This window comes from Denticeps clupeoides, chromosome 17 (genome assembly GCF_900700375.1).
Source record: "Denticeps clupeoides chromosome 17, fDenClu1.1, whole genome shotgun sequence".
NCBI classification, from domain to species: domain Eukaryota; kingdom Metazoa; phylum Chordata; class Actinopteri; order Clupeiformes; family Denticipitidae; genus Denticeps; species Denticeps clupeoides.
The window spans coordinates 2,430,950-2,456,709 of record NC_041723.1 but is presented as its reverse complement, the minus strand read 5'-3'; the positions used below and the strand labels follow the sequence as shown (position 1 = coordinate 2,456,709).

Sequence of the window (25,760 nt, the reverse complement as noted above, 5' to 3'; positions counted from 1 at the left end):
CTTGCTCTTTCCCAGCAGCCGGCAAATAAAGACTCTTTTTTTTTTTTTTTTTTTAGGCCCGGATCTCGCCAGCCAATCAGGGCGCAGGACAACGCCGCCCCGGCTGAAACGGTGTCAAGGCCCTAATGTTCGAGTACAATGTGTGTCACGAGTTGTCCATCAGGTTATTATTATTATTATTATTATTAATAATCCTCACGGTTTACACAAAGGACAGAACACCGTCGACGCAACGAACGCGTTTATTAAAGTATCTCCAGGTTCTGCTGTTATTCTTGGTCTCGGTGACGTCACGACTGCTGAAGTTATGACTGACGTCTCAATTAACGACGGGCGCCCGGATGTTCGACTTCATCTCTTTCTGCACGCGTATTATTTTATTATAGGACGAGAGGATATAAGAAAACACATATCGGCGACGAGATCTCCAGAGCAGAACTGCGATAAAGCGAACGTTTCGTAAACAGGAAGCACTAAAATCGCCGTCCTAAAACACGAGCGTGACTTTTTAAGCGATCAAACCGGAGGAAGTCGCTCCGAACGGCGACACCTGTAACGCGCCGCGAACTTTCCCACGCCGCGAGGTCCCCGCAACTTTTAACGCCGAGGGCGGGGAGGCGGGGGAGAGAAAAGCCCCGTTATCGGCCGCGGTATCGGCAGCCCGATCTGCGGGGCAGCGAGGAGGGAGGGAGGGAGGGAGGGAGGGAGGCTCGCAGCGCGGCCGCAGACACAAAACAAATAAAAAAATTAAAAAAAAAAAAGATCCAATTTTCTCCGCCTTATCGGCGCGCAGATCGGATCGCGGCGTTATCGGGGCGCACATCGCCTTTTTCTCTCCCCCTCTCCCCCTCTCCCTCTCTCCGGCGGAGCGGTGACGTCTCCGCGGCGGAATTAAACAGGAAACCGCGCGGCCCTGGAAACGCGACATTCCCGGGAACGCGCGCCGCACAAACTTGGTAAAAATTTAATAAAAAGTCGTTCGTTCCCGGCCGGGTTCGAGAAGAGAGGCGGGAGGGGGCGAGCGTGAGTTCGGCGGTCGGGAGCAAAGTTCCAGGGTGACAGGAATTTCACCGCGTTTTTTTTTGGCCGCGACGCGTTTCCACACGAAACGCCGTGCGCGCGCCGCGCGTTACGCACGCGTAACGCACGCGTAACGCACGCGAGACGCCCGCGCTACTCACGCTTGATCTGCCGGGGCTTGCTCTGCTTTCTGCGGGACATGGTCCCTGGCGGTCGGCGGGTCCGCGGGGAAACTATCGGCGGCGCGACTCGGCTCGACCTCCGGACGGAGGCTCCCGCATGACCCGCGCTGTGGCGCCGAGCCGCCGGATCCGCTGCGGCCAAGTGCGCGCTCCCGCTTCCACGGGGTCCTTCCGGCCGCCTCTCCTCCCACGGGGTCGGTCGCTCTGTCGTGCCACGGGACGGCAGACCGGCAGCGCGGAGACTCTGTCGGCGCTACGGTGCTGCGGCTGTGCGCTCCCAGCTCGTTCCTGCTCCGCTACAACCGAGCGCCAGCGGGCGGGACCCGGCCGCGGTTGCCAGATCCCGCAAAAGATACGCGCCCAAAACCTCTGTCCCTGTAAATTCTCGTGAGCGTCCAAAACACGCACGGCGCGTCCTTCCGCAGCGCAGAACTGAAACTACTCGAATTGGGCGATGTTTGAATGCGACTCGATGACACGCGTGACTCGCGCGGAAGAGGCGGATCTGGCAACACGGCTCCTCGCCGCGCCCCCGCCACGCCCCGTGCGTCTGACGTAGCGACGCAGGGCTCGTATTAGCGCACCAATTACATGAGAATAACGCATCTTTTACTTTTATTGACGCGCATTTTTACTTGTGGTTTGCCCAGATCCAGGAAACACGCGTTTTTGTGGACTGTCTCCATTAAACAAAGTGTTTTGATGTAATATGAGTGGGTTTTTTTGAGTGATTTTCCTTTTTGCCCACCGTGTCGTTGTTTTTTTTACAGATAATCTAAATTCCTTCCACTCATCACCAGGATACATTTCAGATTTTTTTCCGGTCAGTTCCACTCAAAGAATATACAGTGCAAGTAAATAAGTTTAAAGTTAACAAAATCACACAAGGACCGAGAATAGTTTCATCATAAAACATTGTTCTTTATGAATGAACACGGCAGCTCATTGTACAAAGGACACGAAACGACAGCTTTATTTAAAACAAGTGCACACAATCGGGAATCGGGGGACGACGGCTGATGGTTACACACTTGTTACCGTCTTTTTATTTCCCCTGCCTCGGCTTTATATAGTCTGTCCAGCCTGTTGCACATTTCAAGACAAACATACTTAAATAAAGCCATTCTGAGTTTGACGATTAGACTAAAATCATTACGATGTAGCGTTTAACTTCGGCCGGCAGATGGCGCTCCTCCACCGCGCATTCCCGACATCTAGAGAAAAGAGCTGTTAATTATAATGTCAACGAAAACTTCCAACCATTCCCGCCAGCCTTTTATACCAGACAATTATATTATATATTAAAATAAACTTATTCCCCTGTGCTTATTTTTTTCCCTGTTTCTATTGGAAGTGTGCAGTAACAGAGAAGTGCCGCTAAGGGGCAGTAAATCAACACAGAAGATCCGAGGGTTCTGAAAAAAACTTGACACCAGGATTGTTGACATGACTTGATCTGGTTATTAACTGTAAATTAAAGAAGAACTAATATTCCAGAATTCCATGTGATTTATTTATTTATTGCTGTTTTTGAGCAAGGGAAGAATGAGACTCCACAGCTTCAGATTTGTTCGTTTTAGCCCATAGCTTGTCATTTAACATCTTACCACGTTTGTTTGGGTTTATGTCCAGCTGGGATTTTCAGTTTAAAGGTGATGTGATGTGTCATATTAAAAGCTGCATGGTGCATATTAAAGTCAAATTCTGTCAAAAATACATTGATTACACTATAGTTTCTAAAGCTGTAAAATGCTGTAAAAAAGCTTTGAAAATGCAGCTGTGGTCCTCTGGTTAATAGGTGAGTGTCTTACCCACTAAGGTGCCACCACCCTACTTTTGCGGACCAGTTCTGTCCCAGCAAAGTGTGATAAGGCGAGAGCTCCTGGGTTATGGCGAAGGTAACAGCTGTTTTCAGTCTGTTGGCCTTTGTCTACTTCTCCTCAGGACAGAAAACAAAAGGTAGCGGGTCACACAGAGGTGAGAGGAGTGGTCCTGCAGGCCCACCAGGCCCAAACCGGAATATCAAGTTTTTTGAACAAAGGGAGGTTTGAAATATGAGAGTCCAGGATCATGAACAACCCGTATCAATGTCTCACTTTTTTTCTTTTTTCTTCCTCATGGACGTGCTTTGGAAATCGGAGGGGGCCGCCCTCTTTAATGGTTCTGTATTGGCAGCCCATGGAAGTATTGATAGACTGGGGATGCTTCAGGTAAAAACCTACAAAACCCCCACACACAGCTCACATGGGGCAGTGGTGGGGCAGCGGTAAAGGAAGCGGCCCCGTAATCAGAAGGTTGCCGCTTCCGACTCCCTTCTGAATGTCTGAATTTGAGGACCTGAAAGTGCATGTGATGGGCAAAACAGCCCTTCGATTAGGACACTGCTCACTGTTCAAAAGCAGAGAAGGCCCTGTTCTTATTGGTGAACCAGACCATGCATTTTGATTGCTGCAGGCCCAGGCATATGTTACAATGGATATTTCTTACACGCTATAGGGTGTTTTATATGATTTCGTTGAATGTTTCACTGTCACAGAGGTTGAAAGAAGGGCATGTTCTGAGAGAGTGCAATGAAGGAAGTAGAAATAGGAAGCAAGTAGACGGAAATAGCCCCAGACACTATACAGGAGAGCCATGATTAGTTCATCCACCCACCCAAGTCTGCATGCATGCTTAAGTATGAAAGGCAAGAACATGTTGCCAAACCACAATCGGCCTAGCGCAGATCCCTGCAGAACTCCGCAGAGACAACAAGGCAATCTGTCATCTTAACCTGAAACATTTTATACTGCACTTATATGACATGACGTTCTGTCACGTTGCTGCTACAAACTACAATATATTATATATTTTTGCACATTTTTACTATGTGCTGTTTACATGATAGTAATGACAATAAAAAACGTACTACTAGGTGCAAAAGGCAAAAGAAAAGACTCGACTGGATAAGCTATAAAAGTGAGGGTCAGGGTGGAAAACACGTTTCGAAAGTCAAACAAGCCTGCCTCAGTCCCTTTTCCAGAGCTCTGTTTGCCCAGAGCTTTACCTGCAATCTGCATTTCCTTCAAACCCCACGAACGCTGAGTGCAGCGTGCAGCGCCATATCTGAGGCCCTCAGTCAACATGCATGGACAAAGAAAACGTAAACGGATACTAAAGCATTTATTTACCATTGTAGGCGCCTCAGAAATAATTCAGGCTTGGCATGGAAAGCGCAGACGCATTTGTTTTAGGGGAGGTGCTAACACACCTGCCTGCAAACCAGACAAAGTCACACGTTCCAACTCCACTTACTCCCATTTTGTCCCTGAACAAGACACTTAACCCCGAGTGTCTCCTGGGGGACTGTAGCGGTTAAGGAAGCGGCCCCGTAATCAGAAGGTTGCCGGTTCGAATCCCGGTCCGCCCAGGTGCCACTGAGCAAAGCAGCATCCCCACACACTGCTCCCCGGGCGCCTGTCATGGTGCCCACTGCTCACCAAGGGTGATGGTTAAATACAGAGGACACATTTCATCGTGTCACTGTGTGCTGTGTCACAATGACAATCACTTCACTTTCACTGACGCCTCGAATGCCAAAAAAAGCGTGGTTCAGACGTCCGTTGATCCATCTAATCTAAAGCCGCTGTCAGACCAAACGTGGCAAGCTGAGCTCAATGTGCCACTCTTGCCACCTTGCTCAAGTAAAAAAAAATATATGTGTGGTTTTCTAAACTCTCAATAAAATTACAAAATTATCGTGTTGTAGATCTCTGGACCCTCGGCTTTCCTGATTGGCCGCAGCGTTCAAAGTTCCCTGAATTTCAACTGCCTGGAATGGCGCTGTACTCTGATCAGCGGGCACCGCCGGCGCTACTTTTTAATGTGAGAAAAAAATCACCACGCCAGGTCATTATGATATATTATGTTCCGTACTGCAATCGTGCATCGCAACACATCGATCATCAGATTAATTTCAACACTTCAATGTCATAGGTCAAAAAAAAGTTTATATAAAACAAAGCGGCCATTTGGTGGTGTTCTCCATGTACACTGTGCTCAGTTGAATCCAGCCGAGGAAGGGTCCCATAAATTACAATCCTAAATTAAATGTTGTACCTCGTTCCTTTAGCCAAAAGACTGAAACTGGAAGAAAGGAAGTCTGCACGTGCACTTTTTAGATCAGGCAGGGAGAGCTGTCCCCTTTCAGGTCCCCCCAAATGTTGAGCAGCTCACTGTGGTGGAGCAAGATGGTGGTGATGGCAGAGGCGTATTCACACCGCCGGTACAACAGGGGCCTGTGAGACCTGAACAGCCCGGCGCTGGGCGGGTCGGTCGGGGCGACGCCCAGCTTGCTCAGGCACAGGCCCAGGTAAATATCCTCAATGTACACGGCTCGGACTTGTCTCGATATCCCGACGATTCTGCGAGGCAGGTCCATGGAGAAGACGTAAGAAAAGCCGAAGACGTACGGTGGATACGTGGGGCCGGAGTAGACCTCCACCGGCAAGAACCACTTGGAGCTGGACTGTCGCTCGACGGGCCAGTCTCGGGCCACCATGCCGGTGATGTAGTTCTGCCGCGGAGTGTCGGGGGCCGCCAGCATTCTCACCAGGTTCGGCATGTTGACGAACAGGTCCGAGTCCACTTTCATGCCGAAGGCGGCGCTGGGGGCAGCGGGTGGAGAGCCACTCCAGGATCATCATGGTCTTGATGGTCAGGTTGAGGTAGGTGTCCAGGAACTGGGCCTGGAGGAGGTCGTGGTGCTCCTCGCTCTCCTTAAGCAGCTCCGCCTGCTGCTCCTGGGCTCCTGCTCCACCCGGCAAGCCCAGCATGAAGACGACCAGCACCGACCTGCCCTCAGGCATGTGCTCGCCGCCCCAGGTCTTACGGATGGCCTGCCTGGCCGCCAGCTCGCCGGGGGCCACCGGCACCACCAGCACCAGGAAGGGTCTGAGCGTGTGACACTTCTCCGGCTCATCGAGGAGGAAGGTGTAGTTCCCCGGGTACTTGACGTAGTACCGGCTCAGCGGCTGGGTGCTGCGGTGGGACCAGGGGACCTGCAGGCCGCGGTCTCTCAGAACCCACCTCTGAGTCCAGGCCACAGGGGACGGAGGAAGGTCCAAACTGTAAAAGGTCACGGCACCTAACGCCAAGCACAGCGTGGCCAGGAAACACTTGGCGTAATGGTGGCCCTTCCATAACAACGTCCTCCGGTGTTTCAAAAAGATCCGGCTGCTGATCAACAAGATTGGGAACACGTTTAAACTCGGTTTTATTGCAGACATGCGTAGAACATTCAGAAAACTACCCAACAACCTCCCAAACCTGCAGTTTGTGGAAAATAAACATCTATCGGCTACAGATTAATGGTAAGGCTACTTTCACTGCCATTTCACAAGTTCAGATTTGCCCACTGGTTCCAAATGATGGCTATTTAGGGGCAGTGGTGGTCTGAGGAAGCGGCCCCGTAGTCAGAAGGCCGTGCTGCAGTGTTTCACTATGACAGTCACTTCACTTTCACTTTCATGAGGCATATGCAAAGCCATGTGCGGATGACATCTGGTAAAAATTTCAAGTGACCATGTGTCTATCGAAATGAACGAGGTCAGCGAGGTTTTTTTTTATTAGTCCATTAATTAGTCTATTTTTCTATTATCCTATAAAATTAAAATGTTCACCACAAAGCCTCTTGTGCTTTGCGAGTCGTGAAAAAATCTTTATGGATATATATATATATATATATATATATATATATATATATATATATATATATATGGTTTTTAGATGAACTATAATAATAATAAAAATAACAATAATAACTGTGGTGGCTGCCTCTATTATTCTAGCAGTTCTCGTTTTACAGTTTGTTTCCTCTCTTGCTTCCTTCCTCCCTGCGTATGAAGAATTAGAAAAAAATCGTCCGGCTCTTGAACGCAGGATGGCGACTCGAGCGGAACCATTAATGCGCGTAATTGGAACGGGCGACGGACTCACCTCGGGCAGGTCTGCAGGAGAAGCTCCATTCGTGTGGAAGCGAGCAGGTCTGCCGGAGAAGGAGCGGGTGCGAGGGGGGGGCTGCTCCCCCGCGGCGTGGGCGTGGCCCTCGGACACAAGTACCGCCCCCCGCCCTCCCCCGTGGCCGGAAATCCACGATCAGAGCTCTAAATTCAATTTCTGTCGGATGATGTGATGAGAAAAATCCTGCGAAAAAATAAAGAGTCAAGGATTGTCATCCGTACGTCATTTATAGTCCCAGACTGTGCAGGTCCTCTTTGTGTTTGGGACCAGGCGTAATCCTGGGATAGTGACCCTATAAGGGTGACTTGTCTGGGTGGGGAAGTGCAGTCGGTTCAGCTTTCGAGGTTAAAAAGAAAAAGAGAAAAAAGCCACAGTCCTGTAAAGTTTACGCTCCACGTTGCACAATAACCAGAGGTGTCAGGACAGATTGAGAGTCATGCGTCACGACGAGCAACGTGACGCATGTGGTTTCCCCCACGTCCGTGTTCTGCGAAAGAACCAGATAGACGTGGAGACCGTACCTGTTTCTGAACCAACTGGACGGCGTGAGCGTCAGCGTCTCCTCCGGTGACCGACCGGGACGCGAACGTGTCCGTGGGCTGCGTGCCGGGCCACCATGTGCAAGTCAGGACAGTGCGCCTGGATGCTGCCTGACAGGTTTGCATTCTTTTGCATGATTTTTTTTTTCCGTCCGGTGTGCAGTGTCGTGTTGCACACACACGCACACACATGCCTCCATCTGAACGGACCTGGGGAGCAATGGGGATGGGTGGGGGATTTGATGGGATCATAGGTCCCCGTTTTGAAGCCCCTGAAGGTGTGAAGCCATTGGCAGCAGATGCTTGCTGTCCTGTAAGCCATGAGGTGGTGCAACCATGTATTCCACATCAGAATCAGAATCTACACCGGTAGACGGTGTCTCTCAAGTACAGAGTAGAAACAACAAGTTGTAGAATTTGTTTGTACTGAGTATAAATAAATATATGTAAGAATGTACATAGGTCTATAAATAAATAGGCAAAAAAACTAAATCCAGACTTCAGACTGCCCTCCAAGGTGCTCAGGAACTTCTACTCCTGCACCATAGAGAGCATCCTGACGGGAAATATCTCAACCTGGTTCGGGAACAGCACCATGAAGGACAGGCGAACCCTACAGAGGGTGGTTCGATCAGCCGAACGAATCATCCGTACCAAGCTCCCTGACCTTCAATCTATCTACAGCAAACGGTGCTGCACCAGGGCCAGGAAGATAGTGAAGGACCTCACCCACCCCAACAATGGACTCTTCTCTCTGCTGCGATCAGGGAAGCGCTTTCGCTCCCTGAAGTCCAACACAGAGAGAATGAGGAGGAGCTTCTTCCCGCAGGCTGTCCAAGCTCTCAACAACAGTACATAGAACTCATGCACTTTCACCTCCAATCACTCCGAACTCTTTTGCACAAAACCACTTTGCACAAAATCACTTTGCACAAAATGATTCTGCGCTTTTTAGGTCCTTACTGCTCTTTCTTTATGGCTCTTTCTTCTTTCTTTAAACATTGTAAAAACTGTAACTCATTTGCACACCTTCACCCTACCAGTTACACATATTTTATGTTAAAGACGTAAAAGTGTAATACTTGGTAATGTTTGCAATATTTGCATATTGGTTCACTGTTTACTTGCAACATTTGCAATACTGTGGTCTGTAGCAGTTGCAGAAAGCATTTCACTGCACATCATATCGTGTATGACTGTGTATGTGACAAATAAAATTTGAAATTGAATTTGAATTTGAAATCCTATATACAGAGTGTACATAAAGTGCAGTGTTGAAGGTGATTTGCAGTGTGACAGTTTCAGCTGTTTAGGAGGGAGATGGCGAGGGGGAAGAAGCTGTTCCTGTGCCAGCACATTGAGCAGCAGATTGAGACGTGGAGAGCTCGGAGGCCAAGTCAACATCTCCAACTCGTTATTGTGCCATAAGCCACTCTAGAACCATTGAAGCTGTGTGGAACAGTGCACATCCACAACTACCATCCATATGGTACACATACAGAACAGAAGAGAGCAGAAGAGAAAGCTCAGTCAAAGCAAATTACACTTTGTATGTGGAAGGTGTGGGTCCAGTTCAGATTTGAATTTGATTTATCTGTAGTTCGGACGTCCCCACTCTGTGGTGGTTATGGAGTTATTTTGAAGAATCCAACAGAAACACGTGTTCAGCATAAACCTTGGAAACCGTCCCCGTTGTCCAACTTAAGTAGACGTGAAATGCTGCCATCACAGCACTAGTGAGGCTGCACTGGTAATGCTGAATTTCAAACCAGTCAGCATTTGAAAGCACTCGTGGTCGTTTGGATTGAACTAGCTCTGCCAAAAGTAGCAGTACTAGAGGATTCTGAAATACAGCCTCACTAGTGCAACCCTTGTTCAAACTAGTTGTACAAAAGTGCCACTAGTTGCTGGTGCAGCAAATTGGCCAACTAATGCTGCCAAAAAGCAAACTAGTTGATGACTCGGATATCTGATATCAAGGATGTGGAATAAATGCTCACTCGACTTTGTTCCTACCACTTCCTACCATTATGTTCTTGAGCAAGTACCAGTACCTGCTCATTGTAAGTCGCTGCAACGTACATGAACAGAACAGGAAAAAAAATAATAATGAACACAAATACTGTTCAGTTTCCTTTTGTTAGTGTTAACTAGTTAGTCCAAGTCAGGCAGAAATGTACTTCCTATTATCATGTTTGTATTACATGGTAGTAGAACATGTGAATTACTTTTTACGCCTGTTATATTAGCACACAAAGTACAATAATGTGCTAGAAATGTTCATTTTTGTGCATGAATAGCTTTTTCATTATTATGAACGTCTGAATGACTGTCCTACTTGACCCTCTGTTGACCCCATCCGAAAGTCACCTGCTGGGACTCTAACACACTACCTGGATGCTGATTCATTATACACAAGTGGACCGCAACAACCTTCATGTGCCGCCATCATTTTCGGGATGTATTATATATTATATATAGAACACTAAATCCAGTGCTGACCGGAGGAGGATGGGTTCCCCTGCTGAGTTCAGCTTCCTCTGGAGGTTTTCTTGTTAGAGGGAAGTTCTTTTCTTGCCACTGCTGCCTCTGGGTTTAAGCACTGTTCAATTTGTAAGGCACATTGTGACAATGTACATTGTAAAAAAGCGCCATATAAACAAAGGTTGAGTGACTGATGGAGCTCTCCAGGACAGGGTGTGCCTCCATCCAAACTGGGGACAAACTGCAGGGACTTTTCATGTGAGGCGAACCATAAGCTCTACGTTGTGGGACAGTGAGGATGGGGAAAGAAATACTGCTGTGTTTTGCCTGCATTGTCCTCCACAGTACTGATGGGACAACAGCTTAGTTTCACCCGTCGACTTCTGCTCATGATTTTCTGGATTTTTCAGATGCATCAGGTTTTCTGGTCATGACTGTCGGAATCACTACTTACTGATTCACATTGTCCTAAAGAAATGCCACCCCACACCATCACTGACCCACTGCCAAACCGGTCATGCAGGAGGATGTTGCAGGCAGCAGAATGTTCTCTCCACAGCGTCTCCAGACCCTGTCACGTCTGTCACATGTGCTCAGTGTGAACCTGCTTTTGTCTGTGAAGCGGCAAATTTTCCCAAATTTGGTGTTCCCTGACAAATGCCAAACAAGCTGCACGGTGTTGGGCTGTAAGCACAACCCCCACCTGGGGACGTCGGGCCCTCATACCACCCTCATGCAGTCTGTTTCTGACACATGCACGTTTGAGGCCCGCTGGAGGTCGTATTGCAGGGCTCTGGCAGCGCTCCTCCTGTTCCTCCTTGCACAAAGGCGGAGGTAGCGGTCCTGCTGCTGGGTTGTTGCCCTCCTACGGCCTCCTCCACGTCTCCTGATGTACTGGCCTGTCTCCTGGTAGCGCCTCCATGCTCTGGACACTACGCTGACAGACACCGCAAACCTTCTTGCCGCAGCTCACATTGATGTGCCATCCTGGATGAGCTGCACTACCTGAGCCACTTGTGTCATGCTCATGCTACCGTCTCGTGCTACCACTAGAGTGAAAGTGCTGGTGAAGAAGTGTTCTGAGAAGTGGTCTGTGTCACCACCCGCAGAACCACACCTTTATTGGGGATGTCTTGCTAATTGCCAATACAATTTTCACCTGTTGTCTACTCAATTTGCATTTTTCTGCACAACAGCATGTGAAATTGATTGTCAATCATTTTTGCTTCCTAAGTGGACATTTTGATTTTACTGAGGTGCGATTGACTTGGGGTTTCCAACAGTGCTGAGGTGAAGGTGGACACATGATGATTAATTATTGGGCAGCTTCTCCAAGAACGGCAGCGTATTGAGTTACAGGCTGAAATGAGTTTGACCTTAATTGTTGGAAATTACAGAAGGCGGATCGGGATTCGAACCGGCAACCTTCTGATTCCTTAACCGCTAGGCCACCACTGCCCCATAAATGTGTCCTCTGCTTCTAACCATCACCCTGAGTGAGCAGTGGGCAGCCATGACAGGCACTCACATAAAATATACTGGCAAATGTAATTTTAGACAATTCCACGTCACCAGAGACAGTGATAGCCATCCTCCTTATCACAACCATGTAAATTACAGGGGCAGTGGTGGCCTAGTGGTTAAGGAAGCGGCCCCGTAATCAGAAGGTTGCTGGTTCGAATCCCGATCTGCCAAGGTACCACTGAGGTGCCACTGAGCGAAGCACCGTCCCCACACACTGCTCCCCGGGCGCCTGTCATGGCTGCCCACTGCTCACTGAGGGTGATGGGTTAAATGCAGAGGACAAATTTCACTGTGTGCTGTGCTGCTGTGTATCACGTGTGACAATCACTTCACTTCACTTCACTTACTGGTCAAAAAGATTGAACACATTTTTACAAAAATACACTGCATGTTCATAAATAATTCATAATTAATATCAGTGTCTATGATGGACTGGGCTGATATTTAATGGAACAAAAGGTACAAAAAGGGTACTTTATTTGTCAATTTCCCGCTAATAAAGGATCCCTTGTCTTATTCAGCACTGTCGCACTTTGACGTGGAAGCTTTTACAACAACTGCTGCGATATAAAAATAAACCAAATTCGCTTCCTGCACTCAAATGCATATGTGCATGAGTCGATAAAAAGATCGTGTTCTTGCTGATCATGACTTGGCTGTTGCGAACCGTAGCGTGTCTGTGTTATTTAATACTTGCATTCTGGGTAACTGAGTCCAGTAGAGCCTGGGAGTTGTAGTTCTAGGAGTAGAAAAGCGAGTTCCGTGTGAATGCAGCGCTGGATCACCGATGTAGGGATGTTGTTTGCTAATGTTAACTTATCGCTAGATATTGTTGTTCACAATTCATTTTTCTTAACATTTTTCTTGGTGAATGTTTATGTTAACTGGTCATCGAAACCTACCGTTATCCTGCAGTTTTTTTTTATTATTCCTCAGTTCGCACAATTTGCAAAACAAACGCTCAGGTTCATGGGGGTCAGGGGTCATGACCCCAGCTCTGTATTTTATTATCTTCTGATTAAGTTAGGTTTAACACTAGAACCTTCAAATAAAAGTCTAGAAGTCTACAAATGTCTTCTCTTGGAAATACACAATTTTTTGTAGTAACAGTTCGTTCATGGTACAGGGGCTCAGCGGCCAGTTTAGAATATGAACCCTATTAACGCACCACGTTGTTATGTTCACATAAATTCTAAACATTTATTTCTCTGCAGCAATTAATTCGTGTAAATATGTGCTGCAGGTTTCCTAATAAGTGCCGGTCCTATCTTGTGCAGTTTTGAGCGTCTGACGCCACCTGCTGGTGCGATGCAGAGGAGCATTTGGATTCGTAATTCAAATCGTTCAACACAAGCACGTTGTGTTATGAGTTTAAACAACACGAATCAAATACTCTACATTTGACTTTTTATATATATATATATATATATATATATATATACACACACACACACACACACACATACATATATATACATACATATATATAGCACTGCCTCTTTTCATTGGCAAATGTATGTGATGCAAATTCAGATTTCTTAACAATCCAAAAAACACGCCTTTTATTTGAAATGTTGAGGATAATCACTTTGAGTGGTAACATGCAAACTGTGCATTGATTCGTCACCAAATGTGTTATTTAATATAAATTCAAATGAGTTATATGATCATTGGGGCAGTGGTGGCCTAGTGGTTAAGGAAGCGGCCCCGTGTTCAGAAGGTTGCCAGTTTGAATCCCGTTCCGCCAAGGTGCCACTGAGCAAAGCACCGTCCCCACACACTGCTCCCCGGGCGCCTGTCATGGCTGCCCACTTCCCACCAAGGGAGATGGGTTAAATGCAGATGACACATTTCACTGTGTGCACCGTGTGCTGTGCTGCTGTGTATCACAACGACAATCACTTCGCTTTATTTATAATTATTTATTTAATTGGTAAACGATTCAGTGTCAATATTTTTATATTGTTTGTATTGATTGTAACACATCTAGAAGTCAGATTATTCCCGCAATATGACGATTGTTAGAGTGTAATTTTTTTTTTTTTTTTTTTTTTTTGTATAGCGTACTTTACTATGAGTTATAAAATAATTAGGAAAATAATGGGGTGGTAGTAGCCTAGTGGGTAATACACTCACCTATGATCCAAAAGACCCAGGTTCAAATCCCACTTACTACCATTGTGTCCCTGAGCAAGACACTTAACCCTGAGTTGCTCCAGGGGGGACTGTCCCTGTAAGTACTGATTGTAAGTCGCTCTGGATAAGGGCGTCTGGTAAATGCCGTAAATGTAAATGTTAAATGTAATTGGACTGCGACGGGATTTACGTGACGCGCGCTGCTGAGCACGTGACCCGCTGACGTCATTGGAGTCTCCCCCTCCCGCCTACAAGACGGTCCTGCGCATGCGCCCAGTCGACGTCTCCCGAGCAGCCAGGACGGGAAGAGACGGATCCCCGTGGCAGGTCCTGCGTTCACCCGCACCAGGAGAGCTCCAGGTAGCGGCCCGCCCGCCCGCCCGCCGTTTTTATTCGCTTGTTTCTGCCATTTATTACTGAGGTTTTCTCCTTCCACTTTTCTTTGGAATGCGGGAGAATTTCAGTGAATGAAATGTTAACAGCGGGGAGCGGGAGGGGTTCAGTTTGGCATTTTGAGACCCGCACCTCGGCCCGCACGGTGGGTGTTGCGCGGCACAAGGACGGACTTGCACCTTCCGATGGGTTTCTGGACAGCTGGGACGGTGCGCTCTTCACATGTTGTGTAAAACAGCTGCTGCTCTTACTGTGCTGCATTTGTGTTGGTCTGTTGCGTACTCCTGTTAGTGTGTTGGGGTGGCACTGTCTCTCTTTCTCACACCTGTGACGTGTTGGTTTGGGGGGGCGGAGCCAGGTGACCCTTGCCCTTGTGACTCTGGTTATCTGGAACTGCACATTGAGCTGAGCTTCCTGCCCGTTGCCGTCGACTCATTCATCCCCCACTTGCACCTTCTAACGTCCCCCGCTCTGTCGCTCCTGCGGCTGGGTAAATAATGACCGGGCCGATCTGGGTTTCGTGTTGCCGTGGAAGTCCCCCGCTGCCAGTGCCGCCAGGTCCGGATCTGCCGCCTGGGTTATCAGCCTCAGCCCTGACCCCTGCGCCCATGTGGGCCGCAGATGGCGCTCCCTCCTGCTTTGGAAAGTGTTGGGAGTGCTGGCTGGACAGCTGGAATCTGGGCGACTCCCAAGCTCCACGAGCCAGGTGATAAGGCCGAGTGTCAAGTACAGAGTCAACGTGACTCGCGTCCGTCATCACTGTGGCTTTGCGTTACGGGTTGACAAAGACCTGAAAACCTTCCTTTTTAGGAAATATGTGAATAGGTCTCTTGTGTATATTTAATATTTTTTTTTTTTTTTTTGATAAATTAAACTAATGGCATTATTAGATTGTGTCCAACTGGACCAAATGAGGGGTTGCAATGATGGACCTCTTAAAGCTGTATTTAAAAACCTTTTTTTTTTTTTTTTTAAAGATCATTTTCCAGGTCTTAAAGTTTTGGAATAGGAAATCATCATGATTTCTTTTTTTTTTTCTACGTTTACAAGTACAACGTTCAAAGCTTCAGAAAACGAATGGTCATGATAATTTGCCTTGGGAGTAATTTGAAAAGTCATGGAAATGTTGTTCTCTAAAAATGCAAGATTCCTGAGCACTGTTGAAAGTCGCTCTGGATAAGAGCGTCTGCCGAATTCTGTAAACGTACAGGAGGTTGCGTCAAAGTCACTGGAATCCTCGCCAGGATCCACTGGTCCTGCAGCTTCAGACGCTTCAGGACGTCCGTCCCTTCTCGCTTCGGGGGACTCGTACCCGTAGTTCGTAGTCTGAACGCTGCGTAGAGCCACGCTCTACAGCCAGAGACCCGTTCGATGCAGAGTGAGCAGTTTTCTCCCGATTATTTCCGTTCTCTGGAGAAGATCCAGCGGCGGCGTGGCGCTCGCTCAGGCGCAGCGAGTGGATGTGATGCGTTGCGTAACCTTGATCATGTGGTACGCTGGCGTAAACGACTGCACGCCAGTCGGCACCCTCTCACTATCACAATTTAAAGGCCGCGTTTTGCACGTGGGGCCGGTCATGTGACATAGCGAGGGATGTTTTTGTGTGTGTGTGTGTGTGTGTGTTCAGTCAACTGCTTCATGCGCGTCTGTCCAGCCCGCGATTTGAAAGTCACGACCTTCGCATCGCTCCGTACGCCAGAGAGACCCTTCGCCTCGGGCCAAACTCCGCCTCCCCCTCCGTCCCTACTGCTCTCCTGGTGTCCTGCCGGAGTCACGAAGTCCCTGAGGCGCAGCGCGGAAATGCTGCTGTCATTGCAGGAGCTGGGGTGAGGGATGGCGAGGGTCGAGAAGCGACGCTTTATGTAACTCCCCGCACAGACATGTTTATTCTCATACTCTCCTACAGCGAAATCGATTTAGCCGTCAGTGTCGTGGGGAAATGTTCCAATATGTCGTGAATTACTGGCCACATCTTGGAATATCTGTAGCTTGTTCTTTTATTTAACTCCGTGTTAACAGTAACTCTGTGGAAGGCTCAATTTTGGGGGTGTCAACTGCAGGGCCTGTGATAGCCCATTGACACATACTGTATCATATAAGAAATAATTTTGCAATTTTGCTACTTCTTCCAATTTCCTTGTGTCCAATGAATCCAAGTTTGAGGGTTGTTGTCTGTAGTGGCAGAAAAACCCCTTTTTAGGCCATATGAAAATGTGTTGTATTGGTTTGTCACTTATTTTCAGGCTTATGTTAATAGATCTGGCAACCCACCTCTTCCATCTAGCCATAGACCAGTGAGAGAGAGAATAGTTCCCTCGGAGAAACCATACACTTCACTTTCACATCTGTATGACAAATGGAGAAACCAGGAACTTATGGGATGCTCTTCTGGACCCCGTGTCCCTGTCGCCGCGCAGGATTTGCGCTGCTGCCAGTTCGTGTGTAACTGTTACCTTTTTTTTCCCACCTCGCATGCTCTGCAGCAGCAGCAGCAGTTTAAAGTTAATTTTGTGGGAGGAACATTGAAGGCCGCAGGCGGATCAGGAGCATCTGACGTTATTGCGTTAGTGCAGTCATCGGATGTAAATGCAGCTGCGGGGTCTAAAGATGTCAGCCCCTCCCTCACCTGAAGTAGAAATGACTTTTTCAACTGTGTGTGTTTTGTAGGCTCAGCTGGCCCGCGAACGGCTCCCCCTGGTGTTTGATGGCGTAGCGGGGCGCCCTTCACTGTAACATCATGGAGGGTGTAGCAGTGGAGAACCTCATCGACTTTGATGTACCCCCCAGTGCAGACGGGGGTCCGCCAAGCCGGTCCGATTACCCAGCGGACATCTTCTCCACCGAGGCGACGCTTCTACCTGAACCCCTCACCCCCGCACCAGCCCCGCGGGGAGGCGCTGGGGACGCGGCCAACGAGAGCGACGCCACCGAGTCGGCTGACAGCGAGGACGACGGATCAGGGTCGCCCTCCCACCGGTCACACCCGTCCCGGCGGTCATCCTCCACGTCGTCCAATCACAGCTCGGCAGAACTCTGCGGGGAGGCGGCTGATCAGCGGGAGTTTATCAAGGCGTACGTGGAGAAGGTGTTCCATGGGAGGTGAGGTTCGTTTCAGAGCGTCACGGATAGGACGATAAAGTATAAAAATGAGCATGAGCTAAACACGCACAGCGAAATGTACGCATCACTTGCAGAAATATTTTTAAGCTTCGAGCAGCAGTGCAACGTGAAGAAATTCTGCAGACAGAGTTTGAATTGCATTCAATTTGCCTGTGATCGAGTCAATCACAAAGTTGTGTTGCCAGTTTGGGTGGTTTCCTGCAAAATATATTGCAAAAGTGAAGTGATTGTCACATGTGATACAGAGCAGCACAGCACACGGTGCACACAGTGAAATTTGTCCTCTGCATTTAACCCACCACCCTGAGCGAGCAGTGGGCAGCAATGACAGGTGCCCCGAGAGCAGTGTGTGGGGACGGTGCTTTGCTCATCGGCTCCTCAGTGGCATCTTGGCTGATCGGGATTCGAACTGGCAACCTTCTGATTACGGGGGTGCTTCCTTAACCGCTAGGCCACCACCGCCCCTTTTGTTCTGCATTTACCGTTCAGACATGATGTTCTATAATTTTTTTTTATAAGGGCTGCACTTCCCTCTTCTGTCTCAGGGAGGACTTTGGCCAGGAGGAGAAGGCCCACTTTGCGCAGCTGTGCAGCGGGGAGGCCGGCAGTAAAGGCCGGGAGTGGTTTGCCCGATATGTCAGCGCACAGGTACGCTGCACACGCGACGTGAGTCCGGAGGCCGTCGTTCAGGCATTAATGGGCAAATGTGTCTCCCCAGCGCTGCAATTCAAAGTGCGTGAGCGAACAGACCTTCTACAGACTGGTGCAGTCCTTCGCCGTCGTCCTCTTTGAGTAAGTAACTTGTCCTCAGATCCGGGACCGCCATGCGATGGAGCTTTGATTTTTTTTATATTTATTTATTTATTTATTTATTTATTTTCTTCTAAATGATCTGATATTGCAAAACTTTTTTTGGGAGCCCCAGACGGGCGGCATTAACACATTTCCCAACAGCCCTTTATGTTGTGAAACTCTTTGGGTGAAACGAACTGAGTCACACCTTAAGATATGATTTATGGCCAGGGCCATCGGCTGCCGTTATTTACACCCATGGCGCGGTACGCACAGCATCAACGTGTTTATTCCTGGCGACGGTTATTGGGAATTCTCTCTGTCTGGCAGGTGTTACCAAATGGATGACTACGGTCCGGCCAAGAACCTGATGACCATGTGCTTCACATACTTCCACATGGGTGAGATGGGAAGCTGCAATTCTCAGTTCTTCCAACGTGCCTGTGACTCAGTCAATTTTTCTTTTGTTCCTTTCATGCGGCTGTAAGAATTTTGCATGAACAATATGACATTCTTCATATTCAAATAAATGTATATGTTGCGAGGTTTGTAATCTATTAAAAGGCGTTTTTTTATTTTAATTTTTGTTAGCCTTTATACTCACAGCAACGCTTAATGAAGGCCACTCGTCTAATCACTCACTGAATCCTACGATATTACATGATGTTAATCTGCTTCTTACCATCAGGCAAGTCCCTGCTGTCCCCCACCGAGCTGCTGGACCGCCCCAGTGTGGGCATCGACTCTTACCTGCGCAGCGCCAACACCTGGCTCTCGGGCAAGAAGGACCTGGCCGAGCGCCTGCTGAAGAACACCTCCGCCAAGACTGACGTAAAGGGCTTCTTTGGGGGCCTGGAGAGCAAGCTGAGAGGTCCATCTGCTCGGAGGAATGAGTAAGTGCCGTTCTTCCTCTGTCGAAGATGAGGGTGATGGAGCCGGTGTGTCTCCAGACATGCAGGCATCCAGAACTTTCGCCTGCAGCAGGAGTGTTAGACTCTTGTTCTTGACGTCTCTTGTGGATTATGAAACATCTGTTCCCTGGTTGTTCCGGATATGATTGTTCAGACGTATTTTTGCGTAGGAAAAGGATCTGTAAACCGATTGCAAGATCAGTCCCGTGTTTATGCAAAAATTGAAATTTGGTATATAAATTCATTCATTTATTTATTTACAGGGAACCTGACAGCCCAACTGAGGGAAAACCCAAAACCCCAGGTAGGGCACCAGCCTTAATTCCTGAGAAAATTGCTGGTGTGTGTACATTTACAGGCCATTTTTAGCTCACGCCAGGTTCTTGCTTCAGACCTTTTGTTTGTGTTTTATACGCCCCGGGCGTGTTGTCACCTGTACCTGTTCTCACCCCCGTGTTGCAGTGTCCCCGGAGCCTGCCGAAGAGAAGAGAGTGGAGAAGGTGTACCTCTACACACACCTGAAGCAGCAGCCCATCTGGTGAATACTGAAACTGCAGCCCGACCCACAACCTTTTCACTGTGAAGGCCGCTTGTAATTTCACACTGTTTTGGAAATTGTGTGTCGCTCCTTTAATACTGATGTAAAATTATTAGCTTATCCAGTGGTCCCTTTAGGTGAGGCAGTGGTGGCCTAGCGGGTGAGGAAGCGGACTCGTAACTGAAAGGTTGCCGGTTCGCATCCCAAACTGCCAAGGTGCCAATGAGGTCCCCTTGATAAAATCACCGTCCCCATACACTGCATCCAGAGCGCCTGTCATGGCTGCCCACTGCTCACCAAGGGTGATGGTTAAAGGCAGAGGACCGGAATGGGCAGTGGTGGCCTAGCGGTTAAGGAAGCTGCCCCGTAATCAGAAGGTTTCCGGTTTGAATTTCGATCCGCCGAGGTGCCACTGAGCAAAGCACCGTGCCCACACACTGCTCCCCGACTGCTCACTAAGGGTGATTGGTTAAATGCGGAGGACAAATTTCACTGTGTGCACCGTGTGCTGTGCTGTGCTGCTGTGTATCACAAGTGACTCACTTCACTTTAAGGACCGTGTGTGGACCTGCTGCAGTATCTCACAACGACAAAATCAATCACATTTACTGGTGGTTGAGGATAACCCTGCTCACTGCTCCGAAGGAGGCGTAATATAGTAATAACAGGCGTGAGTCATTATCATGTTGGATGTGGAGGATTCATCCTGCTGCTGTTCGCAACAGATTAGTTAATCGATTGGTAATAAAGTTATGTATGAGACATGTAGACTAAGAACTGATCTGAACAAGACAAAAACAAGAGGTTTGGGGTAGAGCTGTAAATCTTGGGCTCAATTTTGATAATTTTAATCTGTCTCAGGTCTGTACGAGCTCACCCGGCAAGTGAAAGTGAAGTGATTTGTCATTGTGAAACACTGCAGCACAGAACGCGGTGACACAACGAAATGTGTCCTCTGCATTTAACCCATCACCCTTGGTGAGCAGTGTGCAGCTATGACAGGTGCCCGGGGAGCAGTGTGTGGGGACGGTGCTTTGCTCAGAGGCTCTTTGGCCGGTTTGTATTCGAACCGACAACCATTACGGGTCTGCTTCCTTACCTGCTAGGCCTGCAAATACAAACTTCCGGTCTATAGTACCTATCCTTTCCATATGATTTGCTGCTTGGTTTTGGTGATTGGTGAAAATTGGTGTTTTTCGCATGTTATAAATGTGTGTGATTTCATTTTTAATGAAATGTTAATTTGATTTGCAATTCTCGCGCCACAGTCTTCAGGTGATATGTTTTAATTATCGTGAGAGATGCGAAAATGGAGGTGAAACATCCATTTCCTTTCCCTCTTAGACTCGCTCTCGTAGTGTGCGAAGGAAGTCGGGCTTTTAAAAAGCTGTGCTTGTCAGGTCGGGTTGGATTCTGTCTAACTTTTTCAGGTCTGATTACAGCTCTACTACAGTGCCACTCATATGCTATATGGTTCTTTGTTTTTTTTTTTTTTTTTTTTTTTTTTCCCTCCTGTCTGACAGGCACACGCTGAGGTTCTGGAACGCGGCATTTTTTGACGCCGTCCACTGTGAGAGGAGGAAGAGGTCCCCGACCACAAGGTGCGTGGTTTTTAATGGGGGGGGGGGGTGGAGAGATTGTGTATAAGGGTTGTGATGGGAGGGACATTCCACAACCACATATGTCTGGGCTGACTGGCGGCAGCAGAAGAGGTTTCCATCGGGGCCAATCAGGGCTGCCACGTTCTCTCCGGTTCATGAAACTGTGCTTACCTGCTCCCTGGTTCCTGATTGACAGACCCTCACTCACCAAGCACTTCCTCATTGCAGACCCTCATTGCACGTTTTCACAGCAGTTCTTCTCTCTTGCACCACTCCCTCTCTCGCTGTGTGTGTGTGTGTGTGTGTGTGTGTGTGTCTTTAACCCTCTGTCTCCTTCTGCCTTGTCACCTCACAGGCTGAAACCTGAGGAGGAAGAAGGCGAGAGGTCTGTCCCTCTTTCTGTCTGCTGCTGCTGGTTCTGGTGTTGGTGGGCGGGATTGCGTAGATGGGCGTGGTTCATGTAGGGACATGGCCTGATCTGGTTTACCACATGTCTGCATCAGTAACGTGAAAACATGCCAGTGCATTCCTGCCTATTTTTCATATCTGAAGTACTTATAACTTTTGTTTCAAAGGGAAAAATTAATTGCAATCCTGGGGAATGTTTTAATAGAAATACCAACCTTACATTCTCTACTTGGCCCATGTTGCATTTTACAGGGTGGTCAATAATGATTCATTTTGATGCTGATGCATACGTTCACTGTGAGACTGCTATTGCGTTTAATTAACCTTTTAAGGGCACTTCCTGCTGTGTGTGCTCGGTTATCAACAAGTAACTTTTCACGTCAATGTTTTTCATATGTATTCTGAAAGAATTTGGCATGCATTATTTGTGTTTTAAAGCGGAACAAATTTAAGGAAAGGTATTCTGTATTCACCCATCATGGCTCAGATTGGTCGAGTACAGGGTTGTACCCTGCACTGCATGTTGCATGCACCAGGATTTTCATACATGTTATTTGCATTAAGGGACATTGCAGGGTGTCTGTGTGTTTTGTGTAGGCAGAGCCTTCTGCTCCTCTGCTTCTATTATTTGGAGTATTTTGGGGCATTTTCAGATCTCTATATATACATATATATATATATATATATATATATGTGTGTGTGTGTGTGATTCCTTTTTCCATGCTAATGTGTGGCTATGTGATGTGCCGTGTCACTATAATTTCCTCGTGGAGCATCTTCTACCTCTGTACCATACGTACCGAGTGCTTTCAGGTGTTCAAGCAGAAATCGTGTTACTGTATAGAATCACTACTATTGCACAATAGTGTCGTCGCAGCTGCTGCTGGCACCCAGGTAGCGTCATCGATGCATGTTTTGTGCCATGGAGACCTTGTGTATATGTAATATTTGAATGGTACCATATGTATGAAAATCTGTGCCCTAAATGTAATTTTAAATTATTCTTGGCCATATCATTCATGCGAGAGTTGTTTATTCATTTATACGCTTCTTCTTTTCCATAAGACACATTTACGTTGTGTAGTGTGTGCTCAGAACAGGGGCTGCTTCGTGCCTGATAGTGGACTGGATGATTTGTTTGTTCCATTTGGTTCCACTCTGAGTGTTCCCACGCATGTTGGATTTGGTCAAGTTGTCACTTGGATGCCTGTAACGCCAGCTGCTGTGTGATCAGTGTGTGTGGGATGTGAGGGTTCGAGTGAGAATAACCGGAGTGTTGATTTGTGTAAATTTGGCTTCGGTGGAAACTGAATACCCTTCCGAGTGTGTGTGTGTGTGTGTGTGTGTGTGTGTGTGTGTGTGTGTGACCACTGACCTCCATAGTAATTCACTTCTTTCCCATGCTCCCAATAGAGAGAAATGGTGTCATATGACCCAGGAAGAAAAAGACGACAGCTCAAGGTTCAATGAGAACATCACCTTTGGACAATTAGGGTGGGTGTGATTTAAATTATGTTAATGTAGATAGATCAGACGCCCTTATCCAGAGTGTCTTACAACCAGTCGTGACAGGGACAGTTCCCCTGGGGACACTCAGGGTTAAGTGTCTTGCTCATGGACACAATGGTAGAATGTGACCTGGGAATTTCTGGTTTCATAGGCGAGTGTGTTACTGGGCCTATGCACCACCCCTATGCACCTTAAAAGAAATCTGTGTTTTACGTGTGTGTGTTTTAGGACATTTACTCATAACATGGTAGCGTTTGGGCTGAGTAAGAAACTCTGCAACGACTTCCTGAAGAAGCAGGCGGTGATTGGGAATCTGAATGAAGGTGAGATTGTCCACCTGAGCTCAGGATGGTTTTATTTCAAACCACTCACTGTCTATATCTATTTCCACCAGAACAATACAAGCTCCTCAGTGACCACATCGAACAGATGGCAGCGGAGTGAGGAGCAACAGAGCCACATACAGTCCGATACACAACATATAAATCGAACTTGCACCATATTCACAAGGTCCTACGTACTCACAGGTTACACACAATATACTCCCAGTGCAGCCCCACCATATTTACAAACTGCTCACTACATACACCTTCACCAGCTTCAGATCGGCACGCACTGCGCGCCGGAAGCACGTTCAAGTTTTAATCTTGTAGTCCTCAGATATGAGTCTTTTGTAGATATATACGGAATTCACAGACTAGGCCCATTGTAAAATGGATTGATGTATACTATGTATTGTCTATCCTGTGTCACCGTGAAAAGTCATTAAGCCCTGAACAGAAATCGTGATATGGCACACTTTAGTTTTTAAATATGTCTGTGATTTCTCCGTCTCTTCCGTACGTGCCTTTCCAAAACCCAAAGTGTTGACCTTCATGACCCTATTGAGGCCAGAATATGTCCTGCATGCTGTCTTCGTCTGTTAAAACAAGGGTGGCCGCTAGAGGGCGCCATCGTACAGGACTTGCGCCATGAACAGGTCAAGAAGAGTAATATATTTTGCTTTTGTACATAGAAATTGGTTTAATAAAGGATTTAAGGAACCTGGTGAATGTCATGTGCATGTTTTGTCATCTGTGTTCTTGTGCAGGCGCGATATGCATTGTGCTCTGCATGCCTCTGTCTGTCTGCTCTGTGACGTTGTGAATCGCATGCATGCGTCCCGCATCTCCAGTTTCCACTTCCGAGACTTACCCTGGGTTACAGCATATTATGCAATGATTCACTCCATCCTAGAGTATTCATGTATAATGCATAACGCGGTATTAACACACTTTGGGTTTGTCTCTTCAGCATTTTCAGAATTTTCCAATTTCATTGACTAACTATTATAATAATAATAATTATGTAACTCGAAAAAGGCCGCCATGACCTCTGCAGTGTTCTGTTCCACACGTTAGACTGGGCTGTCATGTCGGTGCACACAAGTGATCAGAATTAAAATACGATCCACGTCTTCAACGGCACCCTCTTCCATTCTGTTTCATGGAGGCTTGTAGATGCAGGCGAAGAAAAGCGCTGAAGATGTTACCATTGTAACCACTACACCAGTCATATCAGCCAAACTAAAAGCGAATGTTTTTTATTTTTTATTTATTTATTTCCACCACCACCCCCCACCCACCCCCGTTGCATATGAGCAAGAGTTGCATATGAAGCAATACGTGTGTCTGTGCTGTAATGACCTTAAATAAATATTTATTTTTCATGTTGGAAAGTTAATTTGACTGAATATTTTTTGGCTTTCCGCTGCCTTGGTCAGTGTTACGTCTCCATGGTTGTATTTGACAGACCTTGGCGTTTATGTTCTTACCCCCAAATGATGTGTTTGGGTGACATATGCGAGCCATAATCGTGTGTGTGTGTGTGTGTGAGAGAGAGAGAGAGAGGACAAAGTGGGAGTGCTACTGGCCTCTCTCCATCCTGCCAAATGACTGCCATTCGCACTCCGGCGTGTAAATAAACAGCAGCCACGCGAGTCGCGCTCTGATTGGCCGCTTCGTAATGAGCTGTGAAGGCCCAGGCTGGGGTGTCACACAAGTGCGCCTCACCCCACTCAGTTTAATTACAGCCAGATTGAGCACAGGGACGGGCTTATCGCGCGACACACACACACACACACACACACACACACACACACACCAAACCCGGACTTAAACTGTGCATCTCCGGCTGATCACCAGTACTCGGCCGGCACGGAAATGTTGTTCTGATTGGCTGGAGGTTGGAACAAAAATGGGGTCTCTGGTGAATCCGGTCTGGGTTTTCGACACCGCCACTCAAATCAAGAGAGCCGCTGTGACTTCTTGTCTGATATTGGCTGCAGATCACTGGATGTGTGTGGGGTCATATATACAGAACAATGACATTTTTTTCTCATAACGTATGAAAAACCAGAGCAGCAATTCTAATGTAACATTCTTGTATGCAATAGCGGCACCAAAGATCTTTTCTGCCATTTTTGGTGAGGAGTCAGCTTATGTTTCTCATTCTGTTTGTGTTCAAGATTTTTAAGTGTGTGTGTGTGTGTGTGTGTGTTTTCTGGCAACTGTGCCGGTCCTAAGTGGGAGTGGGAAGTGGACTTTACAGTCTGCTGCACTTTC

The 25,760-nt window shown here is 47.5% G+C and overlaps 3 protein-coding genes and 1 pseudogene across 4 annotated transcripts in view; 2 read left to right on the top strand and 2 right to left on the bottom strand.

Annotated features, from left to right (window-relative positions):
- zfpm1 (zinc finger protein, FOG family member 1) overlaps positions 1-1,487 on the bottom strand; it is a 53,691-nt gene extending 52,204 nt beyond the window's left edge. Inside the window, 1 exon segment of the mRNA XM_028958033.1 lies at positions 1,182-1,487. Coding sequence (XP_028813866.1) covers positions 1,182-1,221 — 40 coding nt within the window. The 5' untranslated portion in view covers positions 1,222-1,487.
- LOC114766810 (protein brambleberry-like) overlaps positions 1-25,760 on the top strand; it is a 480,412-nt gene that overhangs the window by 215,955 nt on the left and 238,697 nt on the right. The window lies entirely within an intron of this gene.
- Positions 5,087-7,840, bottom strand: LOC114766825 (beta-1,3-galactosyltransferase 2-like; annotated as a pseudogene).
- On the top strand, positions 14,136-24,204 carry kiaa0513 (KIAA0513 ortholog). Of its 2 annotated transcripts, XM_028958078.1 has the most exons (13): positions 14,136-14,245; positions 16,946-17,377; positions 17,944-18,046; positions 18,117-18,190; positions 18,521-18,591; positions 18,879-19,083; positions 19,365-19,405; positions 19,564-19,639; positions 21,163-21,240; positions 21,596-21,625; positions 23,062-23,142; positions 23,386-23,480; positions 23,552-24,204. In XM_028958078.1, the coding sequence occupies exons 2-13, from the start codon at positions 17,016-17,018 to the stop codon at positions 23,599-23,601; spliced, it is 1,266 nt and encodes a 421-aa protein (XP_028813911.1). In that variant the 5' UTR covers positions 14,136-14,245; positions 16,946-17,015; the 3' UTR covers positions 23,602-24,204. The 2 variants fall into 2 exon arrangements, with proteins under 2 accessions (XP_028813911.1, XP_028813912.1); XM_028958079.1 differs by lacking the exon at positions 21,596-21,625.